The sequence below is a fragment of the Cyphomyrmex costatus genome, unplaced genomic scaffold (genome assembly GCF_001594065.2).
Source record: "Cyphomyrmex costatus isolate MS0001 unplaced genomic scaffold, Ccosl1.0 scaffold141, whole genome shotgun sequence".
Classification (NCBI taxonomy): Eukaryota; Metazoa; Arthropoda; class Insecta; order Hymenoptera; family Formicidae; genus Cyphomyrmex; species Cyphomyrmex costatus.
Genome location: NW_017275402.1, coordinates 1,532,129 through 1,554,258, shown reverse-complemented (window position 1 = coordinate 1,554,258; position 22,130 = coordinate 1,532,129). Strand labels below are relative to the sequence as shown.

At 30.4% G+C, this 22,130-nt stretch overlaps 2 protein-coding genes across 2 annotated transcripts; both read right to left on the bottom strand.

Moving 5' to 3' along the window:
* Window positions 1-1,077: 1,077 nt before the first annotated feature.
* On the bottom strand, window positions 1,078-5,409 carry LOC108783098 (trypsin-1-like). Its single transcript, XM_018551561.1, has 4 exons — window positions 5,347-5,409; window positions 4,728-5,040; window positions 1,435-1,744; window positions 1,078-1,336 (listed from the first exon to the last, which is right to left on the bottom strand). Exons 1-4 carry the CDS (start codon window positions 5,399-5,401, stop codon window positions 1,175-1,177), a joined length of 840 nt encoding a protein of 279 aa, XP_018407063.1. The 5' UTR covers window positions 5,402-5,409; the 3' UTR covers window positions 1,078-1,174.
* A 5,737-nt stretch (window positions 5,410-11,146) lies between these two features.
* Window positions 11,147-21,719, bottom strand: LOC108783060 (transmembrane protease serine 9-like). The gene is made up of 8 exons (XM_018551508.1): window positions 21,666-21,719; window positions 21,053-21,365; window positions 20,204-20,516; window positions 19,958-20,107; window positions 15,973-16,114; window positions 15,356-15,668; window positions 11,502-11,811; window positions 11,147-11,401 (listed from the first exon to the last, which is right to left on the bottom strand). Exons 2-8 carry the CDS (start codon window positions 21,340-21,342, stop codon window positions 11,240-11,242), a joined length of 1,680 nt encoding a protein of 559 aa, XP_018407010.1. The 5' UTR covers window positions 21,343-21,365; window positions 21,666-21,719; the 3' UTR covers window positions 11,147-11,239.
* Window positions 21,720-22,130: the final 411 nt, after the last annotated feature.

The following is a 22,130-nucleotide window of genomic DNA, read 5'->3' as shown; positions in this document are numbered from 1 at the left end:
AATTAATTATTAAATTGTTAATCAATTTAATTCGTGTACTATGGTAGTTTATTAGAGTTGCGTTTTAATACCGACAATTGTTCGGCGCGCAGTTTGGAAGGACTACACATATTAGTATATCAATTCACGCAAAATTACATATATAAGTATCTAAAATCCAAGCTAGACTGTTATAGGCTTCGTATTCGTATTAGTTACGTTCTTACATTGACGGTTTTTAGATTTGAATATTGTTCATTTAAATAGCCATAAAACATTTTTTTAGTTTTTTTTTTAAGTTATAAATTTATGATTGATCGTGTTATTGTTAACAGATCATATATATGATCTGTAATCAATCTGTATATGATCAATCATAATCCCTCAATAAAGATATGAAAGGAATGCGGAAAAATTGACAATCTGATACACAATATGAAAGAATAAATTTATTTATAATCAAGATTAAAATCTAGCTGTGATAAAAATAAATTTCAGATTTAAAGTGCAATCCCAATAAAGAGTTTATATCGAAAATAAAATAATTACGGAGTATATCTTTAAATAACGGTTATCAATAATTAATACTTATTTCTACGTTTTAAATATATTTTTTAATTATATATATTTTTCTATATACATATGTATATATGTATATATGAACTATTTGAGGATTATTATTGTCGAAAATGCAATTATAAACTGAAATTGGGATAGAGGATTACAAATTAAATTGACTGTCAATTTTAATTGCCTTATTCGACAGTTTTTTATTTATTTGTGTTAGGTTATATAAATAACCTAATTTAATGGTTTATTATTTAACACAGATCATTTGAGAAAGAAAATGTTCTTTTTTATTTGAGATAAAACTGAAGTTTATAGGTATTAGTTAATTATTTGACGTATTTTCAACTAATCATTTCTGAATGATCATTAAAATAGATGTAGGTATTTTAAAAAAATTTGTCATTGTTATCTATTAAATAAAATTAATAAAATAAATGAGAATAACAATGTCTTTGTCACAAATGTTTATTTCATAAAGTTCATGTTTAGTTTTTGTATTATGTAGGATAGGAAGAAAAAGAACATTAATTTTAACGTATGCTGGATATTTATTTTACACGTTAAATAATATGTAATAATTCGTTATTCAGTATTATACATTCATACATCGTCAATATTGCCATCGTCAATTTTTGATGTTCTGTTCAATCCAAGAAATGAAATGAGATACCTTAACATACACGGATGGTGCGTTTGGTTTACCACATGGTACAACACCCCAAGATACAATTCCCTGAATCACTGGTTTTCCTCCGTCAATCGAGATAAGTGGACCGCCGGAATCACCCTAAAAATATATTAAAAACAATACATTAAATTGCTACATTAATAGAGAATAACAAAGTTATTATTATTAACTGAATTTACTGAACGTCTGGCACTTACGCTGCATGCGGAAAGTGGTCTTTTCCCTGGCGAAGTACATATATTGGTTTCATCAACAGGAGAAGGAGATCCCAACACTTTAGTCATGGCTTTTTTGCAAGCTACGTGATCGAGGAACTGCATCTGAACATGTTGAAGTGTAGATGGCATTATTGGAAAAATAATAGTCGAGGTAGAGCCCCATCCACTAAGCCATGCCACTCCAGTTGGTTCACTGTTTGCTCGTGGTAATGCGATAGCCTGTACGTCATTGTTCAAATTCAATGGAGATGCAAGCTTAAGCAAAGCAATGTCATTCGGGCCAACATCACTGAAAATTAGAAAATATATATTGCAATACACACACACACACACACACACACGCACGCACGCACGCACGCACATATATATGATTATATAATTAAAAAAAATATTTGTGCTATAGTCCAGTCGTCAGAGATTTGACCTCTAAAAACGCGACGAGCAAGCTGGATTTTGCTGTGGATGTCAATTTTGGGACCCCAAAAAAGATGCAAAAAAGTTTGCCACTCCTACCCCCGAGCTTCCCCCTAAAACCCTCCCTCGTAGGGGGGAAGAAACGAAAAACATCGATTTACCAAGAATCTGTACGCCGTAGAAAAAAATGTTTCAAACAAAAAATGCAGCTGAGATAATTGTGAACATAAATGTTTCTTAGCACTTTTTGTGTAGAATGAACCATTCTCTCAGAAACAACGCTTGAAGCGACCGGTGATTTTGAATGTCAGTTACGCGCGCGAAATCAATTTTTCAAATAAAATTTCTATCAACTCGATGGTAAAAATTCGATATCTTTTGATCAGAGTGTCCTATCGACAAAAATCAAAATGCGTTTTAAAGGTGAAGAGTGCAGCTTTCGTATGCAATTTTTGCATTTTGCCGCAAATGAAGTCAGTTTCTATAAAGCTGTTAAATAAATAAACGTTGCGCGATTTTTGCCATTTTTTACGATTCTCATGAGATCAATAAAATTTATCACTTCCATTGATCGGTCGCTGTGGAATTTCCATTGTTAGAGCCTAAACTTCAAAACCTATAACATGAAATTTCGATTTTGAGTTTTGGCAACAAATATGAGGCATTTGAAATATCTAAAAAACGCTGAATTTAAACTTTCACATTCGATCATCACAAACGATCTCACGTCACGGGAAATGCTTCCACGAAGACGTCATTGGGTGAAGATGTGTAGTTTTTAAACACGTACTTGTGCAATCGAAAAGAAGCAGTTTTAAACGTTTTATTTGAAGTATAAGGCCAAATATCACGATTTTTTTTTTTTTAGGAATATTTCAAATGCCTCATATTTGTTGCCAAAATTGAAAATCTGGAAATGCTTCCACGAAGACGGCATTGGGTGGAATTTGTAGCTGAAGATGTGTAGTTTTTAAACACGTACTTGTGCAATCGAAAAGAAGCAGTTTTAAACGTTTTATTTGAAGTATAAGGCCAAATATCACGATTTTTTTCTTTTTAGGAATATTTCAAATGCCTCATATTTGTTGCCAAAATTGAAAATTAAAATTTCATGTTATAGGTTTTGAAGTTTAGGCTCTAACAATGGAAATTCCACAGCGACCTTTCAAATGCCTCATATTTGTTGCCAAAACTCAAAATCGAAATTTCATGTTATAGGTTTTGAAGTTTAGGCTCTAACAATGGAAATTCCACAGCGACCGATCAATGGAAGTGATAAATTTTATTGATCTCATGAGAATCGTAAAAAATGGCAAAAATCGCGCAACGTTTATTTATTTAACAGCTTTATAGAAACTGACTTCATTTGCGGCAAAATGCAAAAATTGCATACGAAAGCTGCACTCTTCACCTTTAAAACGCATTTTGATTTTTGTCGATAGGACACTCTTATCAAAAGATATCGAATTTTTACCGTCGAGTTGATAGAAATTTTATTTAAAAAATTGATTTCGCGCGCGTAACTGACATTCAAAATCACCGGTCGCTTCAAGCGTTGTTTCTGAAAGAACGGTTCATTCTACACAAAAAGTGCTAAGAAACATTTTTGTTCACAATTATCTCAGCTGCATTTTTGGTTTGAAACATTTTTTTCTACGGCGTACAGATTCTTGGTAAATCGATGTTTTTCGTTTTTTCCCCCTACGAGGGGGAATTTTAAGGGGAAGCTCGGGGGTAGAAGTGGCAAACTTTTTTGCATCTTTTTTGGGGTCCCAAAATTGACATTCACAGCAAAATTCAACTTGTTCGTATGATTTTTAGAGGTTGAGTGGCATTTTCGTCTCTGACGACTGGACTACTAACGTGTTAATACTATAAAGACGATTGTAGTATTAGCGAAAAAATAGTATTAATTTACAGAATTAATTGAATACACGTGTATATGACAATAAATGATAAAATATAATTTGTATATCATTACTTATTTGAGATATAGCTTTCTAATATCATACTTCCAATATTATATATAGTTTTCTAATATTCTAACAAGTAAACCTACCCAAGTATGACACTCCAATTTTGATGAGTTTTTAATATGTTGTTCTCCAGACAAAAATAAACGACACGTATTTTTTTATACGTGCTCATACGTATTTTTAAGGAGTAAAACACTCATTAAAAAAAATAGGTTTTTCTTTTTCTAAGCGAATATCTTCGAAACTATAAGAGGTAGAAAAAATTTCTAGAATAAAAATTGAATTGCTTCAAGAGTATTTTAGAAATGTAATTAAAAAAATTATTTTTTTAAATAAATTACTCATTATAAATAAATATTTTAAAAATGTTTTTTAATTATAGTTTTAATGTACTCTTAAAACCATTAAATTTTCATTGTAAAATTTTTTTTCTATGTCTTATAGTTTCGAAGATGCTCGCTTCGAAAGAGAAAAACCGATTTTTTTCAAAGAGGTGTTTTTTACAGCTTAAAGAGTGCGTATGGTTACGTATAAAAAAATACGCGTCGCTTATTTTTGTCTGGAGAACAACGTACTAAAAACTTAAAATCGGAGTGTCACACTTTAGTGGATTTAATTATAAGAAATCAATGCTAATCACGATATTGATATCAATAATGCGACATTACAATGTCAATAGTAGTTTCTATCATTGTACATTTATTTTACAAATAGTACTACTGTTCGTTATTGATGCAAGAGCTATTATGTTCAAGATTATCTCTGTATATACAATTAAAAATAAGTTATAAACATAATATTAATTACAAATTAAAAAGATATTATTTAAATATAAATAAATTTAATTGTTCGTGTAATTACTGCTTTCAACGTTCTGCTTACCCTCTATATTTGGGATGTACGACTGTTTTCGACACTTTGACTGTCTGTTCGGTAGACTCTTTAGTCTTAAGATTGTACTTTCCAGCTACGACGGTAGTATCACTTAAATCAGAAATTGCGTTAACACAATGCCCTGCAGTCAGAACGACATCTTTGGTTATAATGGATCCGCCGCAAAAGTGTGAGCCTTTATGTTGAAGGGAAACTATATGTTTGTAATGTCCAACTGGTGCTGGGGAACCTCCAACCACACGAGTCTCAAAATTACGAATATGAGGCAGCTGAACAGGTGGCATATTGTGGCCGATTCGCACTACAATTTAAATTAATAGTGTTTAAGAAAACATTTATGCAAGATGTCGATCATAGCACATCAAAGTTAGCTCTTTATGAAATATTATTTTAGAAAAAAATTTTTAACTAGAAACAAAATTTTGCTATTTGCTCTGTAATTTGTACAACAATATAGAATAATTTAGTTATTATTTATTTAATAAATTTAAAACTTTTTAATTTTAATAGGAGAAATTTTTTGTAGTATTTTAGTGACTATTTTTTAAGTAAAATTGTGTACAAGCTGTACGTAAATTATATGTATAAATCGAGAAAATTGACTTACTATCAGCGATCGCCATGGCTAGGAAAGCAAAGGACACGATAGCTTTGGAATACATTTTGCTGTTTGATGACAATCCCGTAAATTGGCTGCATTTTATACCTCTTTCGTCAGGCGCATCTGTACGCTGACAAGCCATTATTATCTACAACAATTAATCATAAAATTTTTCGATATAAAAAATTGTATTCCAGACGGTACTTCTTTATAACTTGACGTACATTAATTAATATAAATATTGAACTATACGACATAACACAGATGATTTATACCTATACAAAACAATGCTATTAGTCGTATATATTGTGCATCCCCATAACAATACTTTATAGTAGAAAATTGCTTCTATAAAATTAGGTATACTGATATAAAATACGTAAGTACATGAACTTACAGTATTTATAAACCTTAAAAAGTATTATTATCTCTATTTAATATATAAAATTTAATTTATTTCGGCATTACTTAATTAATTTTTGTTACAGAAATAATGCCCATTATTAAAAATAAAGATATCTAAATAAAACGCGAGAAATGTTAGAAAATGTGTATAGTAATTAATAAGGAATGTTTGAACTCAGACATTAAATTGAAAACATATAATGTGTGGATAATTTGTACGCGGTCTGTTTTACCGGCTTATTACTTTGTCTCATTTTGAAAACGGTGCAGCGCTAGCGGCGCGTATTTATACTTTTCACGAAAAATCGGCGAGAACTTATTCAAGGTCCTAATAATAAATTAAGAACTGTTTGATAAGAACATTTATAATGCCTTAGAGATCCATTTTTTAAATAAAATTAAATATAAATTGTACGTATATCATATAAATCGAGGAAATTGGATGGACTTACCATTAGCAACCGCCACAGCTAGGAAGGCGAAGGACACGATAGCTTTGAAATACATTTTGCTGTTTGACAATTTCATGAATAGACTGCATTTTATACTTGTTTCGTCAGGCGCATTTGTACGCTGACAAGCCATTATTATCTACAACAATTAATCAAAACATTTTTACGGTACTAAAAATAGTATTCCTCAGTGAGAAGTGACAATGAAATCGACATCGAAGTGATGTCGATTCGACATTGAAATCATTAATTCGACGTCGAACTGACATTGATTCGACGTCGATTCCATTGCCATTTCTCACTGGATCCAGACGATACTTCTTTGTAATTTGACGTATAATAATTGATATAAATATTGAACTATACAATATAACAAAGATGATTTGTATTTATATATGAAATAATGCTATTAGTAGTATGTATTATACATCTCAATAACAATAATTTATAGTAGAAAGTTGCTTCTATAAAATTAGGTATACTGATATAAAATGCATAAGTACATAAATTTATAATTTTTATAAAGAATGTAAATGTATTATTATCTACATTTAATATTTAAAATTTAATTTATTTAATAGCTTAGTTAATTTTTGTGTTATAGAGATAGTGCGTATTAACAGAAACAAAAATATCCAAATAAAACATACATGATGTTACGGAATGCTTATAAAAATTAACAAAGTATAATTCAAGAATTCTGATAATAATTTAACTTTAAAGTAAACTAAATTTTTGAAGAAGTCACGAACTAAAATAAATTACACGAGAAACGGGAATATAACAATAAAATGTAATAAGTATTATTGTTACAGAATTTATAATATTTCTTATTTGTTTTAATATTACTAAATCATATTTAAACTAATTGGTACTACAATTAAATATAAAAATTATTTAAGTTGTAATGTTGAAACACTCTTTAATTAGTTAAGTTGCAAAAGTTCTATTATATTGGCTCATACAATAGATAAACAAGGGATAAAAATGTGAAATTAATGAAGCATCATTATCAACTTAAAAATGTATTAGAAACTTAATACATTAAATTGCTATATATATTAATGGCGGTAATAAAATCACTGTTAATTAATGCATTTATTGTACGTTGACACTTACGCTGCATGCGGAAAATTTATCGTCCAATACAGATATTAGTTTTATGAAATGGAGAAGAAAGAAAATTCTGTCAGATGATTGACGACATTATCGGAAATGGCATAATTAATGCATTACATATAAATATTACCGAATTAATTTATTTGATAATAAAAATAACCATTACGAGTATTATAAAAGGTAAAAATATTAATTTTTTCCTCTTGCGTTATGTATGATCAGAGTTTGCAGCTGGTGAGTACTTTTTCAAAGAATTTAATATATTTTTTATTTTATAATTTTATTAATTCAATCATGTTGTATGCCAACCTTCAGTGACACACTTAACTCTAAGGTTAATTGGCATTAATGTTTCTCAAAAATATCGAATTAAAGAGGCTCTTCTGGCTGCTCATTCGAACCTCACTGATGTGAATAATGTATCCATTGTTTGACATCGCTGATGATAACTCGAATGGAACAGAAACATAGAAATTTTGCGAAATTTTTTGCGAATGCAATGTAATATTGTTTTTGATTAAATACATTTGTTTATTATACGCATGAATAACTGCTTTATTCTTAGCTCTCAATTGCTCGCTAATTAAGTTTACATTTATTATTTTTGTTTTAAAGCTCGAGAACTCCATTTATTTTATATTAGTAAAAATATTCATATAAAGATTTATAAATTTATTAGATATAAGTTTAGTACAGAGAAAAATTTGCTATATAGAGACCAAATCATAATTTTAGTAGTGATTTAAATATTAACATTCCTTATTAAATAATGTAATTTTTAAATATAATACTTTACATGATCAAAAATAACAAAAAATTTATAAAAAGTAATTATAATGATATGGTACTATTTTTATACGGTTTCTAATCCTGAACTTAATTTAAGAATTAATGTAAGATAATTAATTGTTAAAAAGTCCAATGCAAATTTATGAACAAAATAATTGTTTGAAGACAAATTCCCAAAAAAAGTCTACAATGAAGGTATTGTAAATAAGATTTATTACGATAGATTACAATTTCCGTTTTAAAATAAAATAAAATTCCACATACACAGATAACTAAATAAACGCGGTAAAAACTTAAAATAAATATTATAATCATTTAAATAAAGTAATACAAAAACATTAAATTTTTCACATTCTCAATCGAAAAGTAGTTTTCTGGATGTGGATTTTTGACGTCTCTTCATCTATTCATTTCTCAATGAGCATTGAAACTATACGTATATTTCAGAAAATAAAGATTATCATCTGTTAAATACAAAATAAGAATGACAATGTCTTTGATCACGAATGTCTTGTTTATCCAGTAAAATTTCTGTTTAACTTTTATATTATATGAGGAGGGGGCAGATAGGAATAAAAGAACATTACTTGAAATTTATGATGGATATTTATTTTGTATTAAGTAATATGTAATGTAACGATTCAGTATTATCTATACATTTATAAGTCATCAATATTGCCATCGTTAACAAATTATTAATTACTATTTTTCTGCGAAGTCCAATTATTGAAACTGGATAGGGTATACGGATGGCGTTTGAAGTAATATATGATATAAAATCTCAATTCTAGTTAGTACTGATTTTTCTTCGTACGAGGTTAGTAAACCACCGGAATCAAAAAGTATATTAAAAATGGTACATTAAAATGCTATATTAATTGCCAATATTGCTACAATCATTCATTGAATTTTCTTAATATCTGGCACATATGTTGTCTTCGGGAATTGGTTTGTTCAATGATCTTGTGCATAAATTAGTTTCATGAATAGAAGAAGGAGAAGGCCCTGTTAGATCATTGACAACTTTGTCGCAAGTTGTGCGATCGATACTCCATCTGAACTTATTGAAATTTTTCTGGCATTTTGGAGAAAATGTCCCCGCAAAAAAGGACCCCGCACGTTTCTTATGAGAAAGTACTTTCGGTCAAAATGGCTGAAAATTTAGTATGTTGTAGTTTATGGTGTCCTGATCAAAAGTCTCAATGGGCACGTGGTCCTAGAATCAACAAGTTCTGAGATATTGGAGTTCAAAGGGCGATATCGGCTTCATATCGATTATTATGAAAAGTAACATATTGCTACATATTGCCTTCTAATATACAGTATAAATATTTTATTGGTATATAAAAAAAACATGTTTTTATTGTCTAGAATATATATTTATTATTTCACAGTATGTTAACAACCGTAGTGATTAATTGGGTATTGTGATGCGTGTGTAAACTTTTACCGCAGCACCTGTAAAGCCTCGGTGGCCTAAGAAAACCATTTTCTTTCCCTTACATGAGTATTTGTGTTTGCAGAAAATGGTTAATAGATTGCGAATACCATGTTATATATGTGAAACAGCTCTAATGCCTCGAAATATGGTCAAACTGTATGGTGATGATAATGCAGGTAAGCTAGAAATAATTATGTCCAGACGAATTGATGCTGGGAGACCGCCTCTTGAGATGCACTTATAACTGAAAGTCTTGAAAATCAAAAAGATGAAAATGGCGAATTGTTGTTAAATGAGGAACTTTAATCACCGGAAAATATCAATTAACGATTTACGTCAAAAAATTGTATAGGAATGTAGAGCTATTCCAGCAAATACTTTCCAAATGTTCATTCAGAGTTCCAGAATCGCCTTTATTATTGTTTAGCAAACAACGGAGAACATTTTAAACGTTTGTTATAATAAATAATGAAATTTTATGCAGTAACTATGCCTTGATATTTTCTTAAATATCTCCTAAAATAGTGATCAAACAAAAAAATGTTTCCTACAGAAGTTACTTGTTTTTTTACGTAGAATAAGATCCTGTAATAAAAAAATATACATTTCCATATAAAAAAATTAATTTGACCTTCAAATGACGTTGAAAATGCCACCCAAATAAAGAATTGAGGGTGCCATTCTCTTTCCCCCTCGAAATTATGGAATACATGTTTTAACGTTTTTTTGTATTTTTTATAAATGAATTGAAGATTTGAAGGACTCTTTTATATAATAATAATTAACACGTTAAATAGGGCGAATAAGAGTCAAATTACAAATTAAAATCTAAATCTGATAATTTATTCTAATATTATAATGGGTGTCCCATTTTAAAACTTCCACGCGGTTATTTCAGAAAGAAGGCGTTTATCGAAAAAATGTTTCAGACAAAAATTGTTTGACTTGAAGGGGGACATAAGGTGGTGCCATCGATTTGATCTTGGATAGTCCTCTGAAGGTTACGTGAAGGTCACCTTTAATTTTTTAAATGGAATTATGTAACTTTTTTTAAATAACGTCATTTAATGTGTTAATATTTAACGTGTTAATTTGTATTTTTTATATTTTTCGAGATAATCAGCTGGAAAGTTTTCAAATGAACACCTTGTATGTATGAACTATTTGAGGATTATTATTGTCGAAAATGCAATTATAAACTGAAATTGGGATAGAATTACGAATTAAATTGACTGTCAATTTTAATTACCTTATTCGACAGTTTTTTATTTATTTGTGTTAGATTATATAAATAATCTAATTTAATGGTTTATTGTTTAATACAGATCATTTGAAAAAGATAATGTTCTTTTTATTTGAGATAAAGCTGAAGTTAATTATAGGTATTAGTTAAATATTTGACGTCTTTTCAACTAATCATTTCTGAATGATCATTAAAATAGATGTAGGTATTTTTAAAAAATTTGTTATTGTTATCTATTAAATAAAATTAATAAAATAAATGAGAATAACAATGTCTTTTGTCACAAATGTTTATCTCATAAAATTCATGTTTAGTTTTTGTATTATGTAGGATAATAAGAAAAAGAACATTAATTTTAATTTATGCTGGATATTTATTTTACACGTTAAATAATGTGTAATAATTCGTTATTCAGTATTATACATTCATACATCGTTAATATTGCCTTCGTCAATTTTTGATGTTCTGTTCAATCCAAGAAATGAAATGGGATACCTTAACATATACGGATGGCAAGTTTAGGACACCACATGGTACAACACCCCAAGATACTATTCCCTGAAGTATTTGTTTTCCTCCGTCAATCGAGATAAGTGGACCGCCGGAATCACCCTAAAAATATATTAAAAGCAATACATTAAATTGCTACATTAATAAAGAATAACAAAGTTATTATTTTATTAACTAAATTTACTGAACGTCTGGCACTTACGCTGCATGCGGAAAGTGGTTTCTTCCCTGGCGAAGTACATATATTGGTTTCATCAACAGGAGAAGGAAATCCCAAAAATTTAGTCATGACTTTGTCGCAAGCTATGTGATCGAGGAACTGCATCTGAACATGTTGAAGTTTAGATGGCATTACTGGAGAATTAATACTCGAGATAGAGCCCCATCCACTAAGCCATGCCACTCCAGTTGGTTCACTGTTTGCTTGTGGTAATGCGATAGCCTGTACGTCATTGTTCAATTTCAATGGGGATGCAAGCTTAAGCAAAGCAATGTCATTCGGGCCAACTTCACTGAAAATTAGAAAATGTATATTGTAATACCTACACATACACACACACACACATACACATATGTAATTATATAATTAAAAAAAATATTTGAGCTAACGTGTTAATACTATAAAGACGGTTGTAGTATTAGCGAAAAAATAGTATTAATCTACAGAATTAATTGAATACACGTGTATATGACAATAAATGATAAAATATAATTTGCATATATCATTACTTATTTGAGATATAGCTTTCTAATATCATACTTCTAATATTAGATATAGTTTTTTAATATTCTAACAAGTAAACCTACCCAAGTATGACACTCCAATTTTGATGAGTTTTTAATATATTGTTCTCCAGACAAAAATAAGCGACATGTATTTTTTTATACGTGCTCATACGTATTTTTAAGGAGTAAAATACTCCTTTGAAAAAATCGGTTTTTCTCTTTCTAAGCGAATGTCTTCGAAACTATAAGAAGAAGAAAAAATTTCTATAATAAAAATTGAATGGCTTCAAGAGTACTTTAGAAATGTAATTAAAAAAATTATTTTTTATAAATAAATTACTCATTATAAATAAATATTTTAAAAATGTTTTTTAATTATAGTTTTCTTATTATAGTTTTAAAGTACTCTTAAAACCATTCAATTTTCATTGTAAAATTTTTTTTCTATGTCTTATAGTTTCGAAGATGTTTGTTTCGTAAGAGAAAAACCGATTTTTTTCAAAGAGGTGTTTTTCACCGCTTAAAAGTGCGTATGGTTACGTATAAAAAAATACGCGTCGCTTATTTTTGTCTAGAGAACAACGTACTAAAAACTTAAAATCGGAGTGTCACACTTGAGTGAGTTTAATTATAAGAAATCAGTGCTAATCACGATATTGATATCAATAATGCGACATTACAATGTCAACAGTAGTTTCCATCATTGTACATTTATTTTACAAATAGAACTACTGTTCGTTACTGATGCAAGAGCTATTATGTTCAAGATTATCCCTATATATGCTATTAAAAATAAGTTATAAACATAATATTAATTACAAATTGAACAGATATTACTTAAATATAAATAAAGGGCATAGCGGAATAAGCATGTCAAATCTGCCCCCGCACCAATCGAGCTCAAATTGGTATCATTAGTTCGGTACTTCTGAGATGTAAAACTTCCCCAAATATTAGCCTTGAAATTGCATTTTTTTGGAGTTATGGAGGGGGAAAGCGAAATCAAAAAAGTGTTTTTTTTCGAAAACGACTGTACTAATTTTAATGAAAAAAATATATGTTGTAAACATCGTTCAGATAGTAGTAGTAATAGTAATAATTGCAGGTGGGCTTTATTAGCCTACTAACGCGACCTAGATCCGTGGGGTTCCTATGTCGCTCCCTGCTTATTCCGTAGGTCATTCAGTCAAGCCCAGCCTCGTGTCACTTACCAGACTTATTAGACTGCTAACCTTCGCATTTTCAAAATCCTTGGGTGTCATAAACATATGTCCCCAGGATTTGTATCTTTTGCAAGCGAGTGCAGGGGATCGGCACAATAAGTGCAGGTTGTCCTCGCCTTCTTCTCCACATAGCCGGCATTCTTTCTGCTCCGCTAGTCCTAGATTGAATAGATGTGCTCTGAGGGGCAAGTGACCTGTCAGTAGGCCTATGCCACTTCTCAGTTTAGCCTTTCCCATAGCCAGCAACTCTCTGGTTCTTGCTGGATTTGGAGATCTCATGAGTTGTTTGGCTCGTTTACAGCCCTCTGCCCCCTTCCAGGAGTTCGAATGCTCCCGTTCAAGCCACTCTTTGATTGTTTTTGTTCCTGCTGAAAATGGGACTCCGACGATCCTTTCAGCAGAGATCTTTTCGGTACCCTGCTTTGCCAGCTCGTCCGCTCCCTCATTTCCAGGTATCCCCTGATGTCCAGGGACCCATACTAGGGTTACTTGGTTAGTTACCCCTAGTGTTGTGAGTGCTTGAAAATAACTGCGCCATCCCTCTCCCAGGTGCCGATGAAGGTGGGCGCTAGCCCGTCCTCGGGAAGTTCGAGGATGCGCGCCCTGACCAGTCGCCTGATCTCCTTCACCTCACTGGCACCCAGTTTTTTCTCAGGATAGCCTTCTGGAACGAATGCCATCCTTATCATGCCCGTAATCGCCCGGGCATACGCCACTTGGTCAGTGACCTTGGGTCTCTTGCTCGGACGATTCTTCGCCGGGCTAGGCGTTTGATTCACCGGCCTGGCACGCATCTGCGTGCCCACCACCGCACCACCCTCCCCGCCCGGCGGAGTAGGGGTATCTGAAGGAGGAGGAGAGATAGCTTTCTCAGCCCTCGCCTTCTCCTTATTGTGGCGGCGCCTTGCAGCACCGCTGTAGCGAATGCGAGTCTTAGGTGGACCCGCACTCTCTGTTTTTACCTCCTCTAGTTGTTCGCTTCCTAAGGAAGCCACCCCCGAGAGGACTTTATTAAAATCATTGTTTTCGTTTATATTCGTGTCATCCATTTTATTCCCACGAGTACCGCGGTCGCGCGATCTCACCCGGGCAGAGCCGCGAATGCCCGGGGCTTGGCTATGTACTCCTGGAGTTCGCCCGGTATCCAGGAGGCACCGTTGGCAGATCAACAATTAGTTGTTGCTCCCATATTCCCTCAATAATATATTATTTATCTTACGCAAGGTAATTATCGAAAAATTTTAAACCGGCAGAAATACTCAGCGATATATTTAAGAAGATAATTCCATTCCTGTCATTGAAAGTGATAGTGACGATGATTAAGAATTAATTAATTCTCTTCTGTTGTGTGGATGTGAGAGGCGAGGGGACTCACGTTAAAAAACACTCCGAAAATATGGAGTTTAAAAACGTACTGCAACCTCCTCGTGCATGGTAAACTCCGGGAACTATAAGTTTCATAGGCTAACTGCAGACATCCTTAATGGAAATATGTTATATTATATATTATAATGTTCATTGAATAAATGTGTATTAAACATTGCAACACAGCAACAAGGTTAGTATATAGTTCTATGGCAACAGCCGCCAAGCGCCGCGGTGCGCCGGGACCGCGACCGCCCAGTCGGCATGGCGTTGAGCGAATGATTGATTTTTTTAACCATGTTCCACCACTTCGAACGATTTAAAAAAAATATATGTTAAAGTTGAGAGTCTACAGATTATTTTCATGAAGTATAAGAGTGGTCACTCAAAAATATCAACAACAAAAATTCCTAAAGGATTAAAACATTTTTTTAATGGTTTGTTTACATCGTAAAAATTTCAAAAAATTTTCTTCAACTTATCTGAACGATGTTTAAAACATATATTTTTTTCATTAAAATTGGTACAGTCGTTTTCGAAAAAAAACACTTTTGATTTCGCTTTCCCCCTCCATAACTCCCAAAAAAATGCAATTTCAAGGTTAATTTGGGGAAGTTTTACATCTCAGAAGTATCTAGTGATACCAATTTGAGCTCGATTGGCGCGGGGGCAGATTTGACATGCTTATTCTGCCATGTCGTTTAATTGTTTGTGTAATTACTGCTTTCAACGTTCTGCTTACCCTCTATATTTGAGATGTACGACTGTTTTCGACACATTGACTGTCTGTTCGGTAGTCTCTTTAATCTTAAGACTGTACTTTCCAGCCACGACGGTAGTATCACTTAAATTAGGAATTGCGTTAACACAATGTGCTGCAGTTATAATGACATCTTTGTTTAAAATGGATCCGCCGCAAAAGTGTAAGCCTTTATATTGAAGGGAAACTATAAATTTGTATTGTCCAACTGGTGCTGGGGAACCTCCAACCACACGAGTCTCAAAATTACGAGTATGAGGCAGCTGAACACGTGGCATATTGTGGCCGATTCGTACTACAATTTAAATTAATAGTGTTTAAGAAAACATTTATGCAAGATGTCGATGATAGCACATCAAAGTTCGCTCTTTATGAAATATTATTATAGAAAAAGATTTTTAATTAGAAACAAAACTTTGCTATTTGCTCTGTAATTTGTACAACAATATACAATAATTTAGTTATTACTTATTTAATAAATTTAAAACTTTTTAATTAATAGGAGAAATTTTTTGTAGCATTTTAGTGACTATTTTTTAAGCAAAACTGTGTACAAGCTGTACGATAATTATATGTATAAATCGAGAAAATCGACTTACTATCAGCGATCGCCATGGCCAGGAAAGCAAAGGACACGATAGCTTTGGAATACATTTTGCTGTTTGATGACAATCCCGTAAATTGGCTGCATTTTATACTTGTTTCGTCAGGCGCATCTGTACGCTGACAAGCCATCAGTATCTACAACAATTAATCATAACATTTTTACGATACGAAAAATTGTATTCCAGACGATACTTCTTTATAACTTGACATACATTAATTAATATAAATATTGAGCTATATACGGCATAAAACAGATGATTTATACCTATACAAAACAATACCATTAGTCGTATATATTGTACATCTCCATAACAATATTTTATAGTAGAAAATTGCTTCTATAAAATTAGGTATACTGATACAAAATACGTAAGTACATGAATTTACAGCACTTATAAAGGATGAAAAAGTGTTATTATTTTTATTTAATATTTAAAATTTAATTTATTTAGGCATTAAACTTAATTAATTTTTGTTACAGAAATAATGCCTATTATTAAAAATAAAGATATCTAAATAAAACACAAGAAATGTTAGAAAATGTGTATAGTAATTAATAAGGAATAATTTGATAATGATTTAACTTTAAAGTAAACAAATTTTTTAAAAGAGACAAAACAAATTACACATAAGACGAGAACATATAACAGTAATATTTTATTACCAAATTTATTTTTTTATAAGTTACATTCGCATTAACATTGTTTAACAGCATTTTAAACTGATTGAAAATATAATTGCATAGAAAATGTATTTTAATAAGTTGTAAAGTTATAACATTCTTTAATTAATTAAGTAATTACAAATTCTATTGCTGGTATGTACAATAAGAAATAAATAATGAACGTAATAAAAATGTGTTACCTTTTTATGAGATTAATGTATGGCAAGAATTATCCTAAAAGTGTATTAAAAACTCAATACATTAAATTGCTCTATTAATAGGCAGTAACAAATCTAATAACAAAGTCACTTATTAAATTTACATAACACTAATTATAAGATACATGCGAGGATTTCATCGTTCAATTGCTCAATACAGGTATTGGTTTTATGAATTGGAAAAAGAGATGATTCTGTCGACTGATGACATTGTCGCAAAAAGTACAATTAATGTATTACATCTGAACTTGCTAAATTAGAATAAGTGATAATAATAAAGATAAGCATATATGAGTATTAAAGAGTAAAAGTATTAATATAAAGATTTATAAATTTATTAGATATAAGTTTAGTATAGAGAAAAATTTGCTATATAGAGATCAATTCAGAATTTTTGTACTGATTTCAATAATAAAATTGCTTATTAAATAGTGTAATTTTTAAATATAATACTTTACATGATCAAAATGTAACAAAAAAGTATTATTTTTATAAAAAGTAACTATAATGATATCGTATTATTTTTATACAATTTCTAATCCTGAACTTAATTTAAAAATTAAAAGGATAATTGTTAAAAAATCCAATGCAAATTTATGAACAAAATAATTGTTTGAAGACAAATTCCCAAATAAAGTCTACAATGAAAGTATTGTAAATAAGATTTATTATGATAGATTACAATTTCCGTTTTAAAATAAAATAAAATTCCACATACATAGATAACTAAATAAACGCGGTAAAGACTTAAAATAAATATTATAATCATTTAAACAAAAGTAATACAAAAACATTAAATTTTTCACATTCTCAATCGAAAAGTAGTTTTCTGGATGTGGATTTTTGACGTCTCTTCAACTAATCATTTCTCACTGAGCATTGAAACTATACGTATATTACAGAAAATAAAGTTTATTATATGTTAAATACATTAAATATAAGAATGACAATGTCTTTGGTCATAAATGTTTTGTTTATCCAATAAAATTTCTGTTTAACTTTTGTATTATATGGGGGGGGGGAGATAGGAATAAAAGAACATTACTTCAAAATTTATGATTGATATTTATTTTGTATTATGTAATGTAACGATTCAGTATTATACATTTATAAGTCATCAATATTGTCATCGTTAACAGATTATAATTACTATTTTTCTGCGAAGTCCAGTTATTGAAACTGGATAGGGTATACGGATGGCGTTTGAAGTAATATATGATATAAAATCTCAATTCTAGTTAGTACCGATTTTTCTTCGTACGAGATTAGTAAACCACCGGAATCTAAAAGAATATAAAAAATGGTACATTAAATTGCTACATTAATTATCAATATTGCAACAATCATTCATTGAATTTTCTTAATATCTGGCACATATATTGTCTTCGAGAATTGGTTTGCTCAATGATCTTGTGCATATATTAGTTTCGTGAATAGAAAAAGGAGAAGGCCCCGTTAGATCACTGACAACTTTGTCGCAAGTTGTGCGATCGATATACTCCATCTGAACATATTGAAATTTTTCTGACATTTTGGGAAAAATGTTAGTTGAGGTGAATCCCTATCCACAAAGCTATGCCTTTCTAGTTGGTTCATTGTTTGGTGGTGCTAATACGATATACGATAGATTGTACGTTATTGTTCAATTTTAATTTAATAAAGGAGCAATTTAATAGCAAAGCAATATCATATGGATTAACATCACCAAAAATTAGAAAATATATATTGCTATACATATATATATGTATATAAATTTATGTAATACTTATTAATTATACATTTTGAAAAATAAGACGTGTTTGCATTAATGTGTTAGTATTAGGGACTAGGATTACTGTTGGTGGTACATTCATAGAGCTATCGTACCGCTTGGAAGGCTCATACTAGTACATGTTTTTTATTTTAATCAAAATAATTAATTTTAAACAAATAAAATTAAACCTACAATATTTAACAATTTATTCAGTAATAAGCAAAATTTGCTAGTAATCTGCAAAATTAGTAGAATAATACATGTCATCTCATAATAAATGTCAAAAACAAAAATTTATGCGTCATTACTTATTCAAAATATATTTTTCTAATAACACATATATTTCTAATATCAGATATAAATTTCTATTCCTCAGTATTAACGCTGAAATCACGGTGTTAATATCAATGTCAGCTACATAATACATTACTAATAGTAGTTTCGATTGTTATACATTTATGCTATAAATAGAACTATTGAATTTTATTGTAATAAATCCGTTAATTGTTTAAAGAGTCGAAAATAAATTCATAAACAAAATAATTGTTTAAAGACAAATTCCCAAAGTAAAGATCTATGATAAATGTATTGTAAATGAGGTATACATATTTTGATAGGTTGCAATTCTTTTGCCAAGAATGTTCTGTATATTCAATGTAATTATTAATTAATATATACATACAATATAAAATATTATTTATATTTATTAGGATAGAATCTCACGTAGAATCTCGCTGGTCTCATCACTATAGTCAATACATGTTAACCTATAAGTGTGTTCCGTTTCACGCATAGTGCGTAATGATACATTACTTTATCCTTATCGTTCACCGAATATTAATGAAAGATAAAATGATACATCAATGCATATAATGGGTGAAACTAGAATGCAACCTATATGTAAGTGTGAACTGTGAATACAATGTGAAAAAGGGCGTTGTGATTACGTGATTACGAGAGCCAATCAGACCAATTCCTTTAACGTCGAATCTCTTTTTTCTATAGCTTTAATTACGAATAAAACTTTTACGTAGATAGAGATAAAGTAACGATAAAAGTAACCAGTGAAATCGTTACCATTACCCCAAAAATGTCACTTCGTTACCATGAACGCTACTCCGAAGAAAATGTAACGTAGTTACCTATTTGTTACCGAAAAAAGTAACTTATGACGGTAACGACATAACAAATAGCGCATTACTTGCAACCTTTGGGAGGATAGAAGTAAAATAACATTGCTTTCAATGTTTGCTAAATATTTATTTTATGTTAAATAATATGTAATTTCTTATTTAGTATTATACAATCATATATCGTCAATATTGCCATCATCAATTTCGAGCTTTTTGTATAATCCAATTATTATAACTAGATACTCTAGTGAATACGGATGGCGCGCCTGGGTAACCACACGGATTAATACCCCAGGATACAATTCCAGTTTGATACGGTTTTCCTCCTACATAGGAGACAAGTGGACCACCGGAATCACCCTGGAAATATATTAAAAAGGATTCATGTAATTGTTACATCAATTGCCAACAATGCTACTATCCATTCACTGAATTTATTAAATATCTGACACATACGTTGCATCCAGAAATTTGTTTGTTCAATGGCCCAGTGCAAACATTGGTTTCATCAACACTAGAACGAGAAATTCCCATCGATCTACTGAGGGCCCTGTCGCAAGTTACGCGATCGACGTACTCCATCTGAACATGTTGAAGTTTAGTTGGCATTATTGGAACATTAGTAGTCGAGGTAGAGCCCCATCCACAAAGCCAAGCCACGCCAGTTGGATCACTTCCTGGAGGTGCTAATTCGATGGGTTGTACCATATTTGTCCACTTCAATGGAGATGCAAGCTTAAGTACAGCAACGTCATATGGGAGAACCTCACTTAAAATTTAAAAATATATATTATAGGTCATTATAAAGAAAATTATATATAATTATTAATTATACAATTTTAAAAAGATATGTGTTTATGCTAACGTGACTAAAAAAAAGGTAATATTTGTAAAAAAAATACTGGTAATCTGCTGAATTAGTAAAATACATGTGTATATCAAAACAAAATATAATTTACTTGTCTCATTAGATATTAAAATACAATTTCCTAATATATGTACAGTATTACTAATATCACATATAATTTTCTGTATAATAATAACATTAAGTCTAGCTAATCACGATATTAATGACAAATAATGTTGCAATATTACATATTAGTAGTAGTAATTTTGATTTTTGTACGTTTATTCTATAAATATAACTGCTGATTATTATTGATGCAAAAGTTAATATATTCTAGATTATCTCTAAATATGGTTAAATTTAATTGTAAATGCAACATCGATGTCTGACATATTATACAAATATTATTTGAATACGAATTAATTGAATTGTTCTTATTTTTATCGTGTTTTGCTTACCCTCTATAATTTTCATGTATGTGTATTCTTTGCACACCAACTGCTTGTTCAGAAGCTTCCCGAGTGTAAAGAATATTCTTTCCAGCTCTGACAGTAAGAACAGCTGGATTCCTAATTTTGTCAACACAATGTGCTGCTGTTAAAATTGTTCCTTCGTTGTAGATGGATCCTCCGCAAAAGTGTTCTCCGCCTCTTTGAAGAGAAACTATGAATGGATAACGTCCTGCTGGTGCTCCGGAACCTCCAACCACACGAGTCTCGAACGGAGTAGAACGTGGGCTGATAGGCATCTGGACGTCGATTTGGGGTTGCACTACAATTCAAATTATTAGTGTTTAAGAAAACACATTTGTGGAGAAGTTGATTATATCACATCAAAGTCAGTTCTTTATGAAATATCATTTTAGAAAATAATTTTATATTAAAAACAAAATTTTGCTATTTGCTCTGTAATTTGTATAACAATACAATAATTTAGTTATTATTTTTTTTTATTTAATAAATTAAAAACTTTTTAATAAGAAAACATTTATAATGCCTTAGAGATCCATTTTTTAAATAAAATTAATTATAAATTGTACGTATATCACATAAATCGAGGAAATTGACTTACCATTAGCAATCGCTATAGCTAGGAAAGCAAGGGACACGATAGCTTTGGAATACATTTTGCTGTTTGACAATTTCATGAATAGACTGCATTTTATACTTAATTTTTCAGGTGCATTTGTATGCTGACAAGCCATTATTATTATCTATGTCAATTCATGATAATATTTTTACGGTACGAAAAATAGTATTCCAGACGATACTTCTTTGTAATTTGACGTATAATAATGGATATAAATATTGAATTATACGGCATAACACAGATGATTTGTATTTATATGAAATAATGCTATTAGTAATATATATTATACATTTCAATAACAATACCTTATAGTAGAAAGTTGTTTCTATAAAATTAGGTATACTGATATAAAATGCATAAGTACATAAATTTACAATTTTTATAAAGAATGTAAATGTATTATTATCTATACTTAATATTTAAAATTTAATTTATTTAGACATTAGA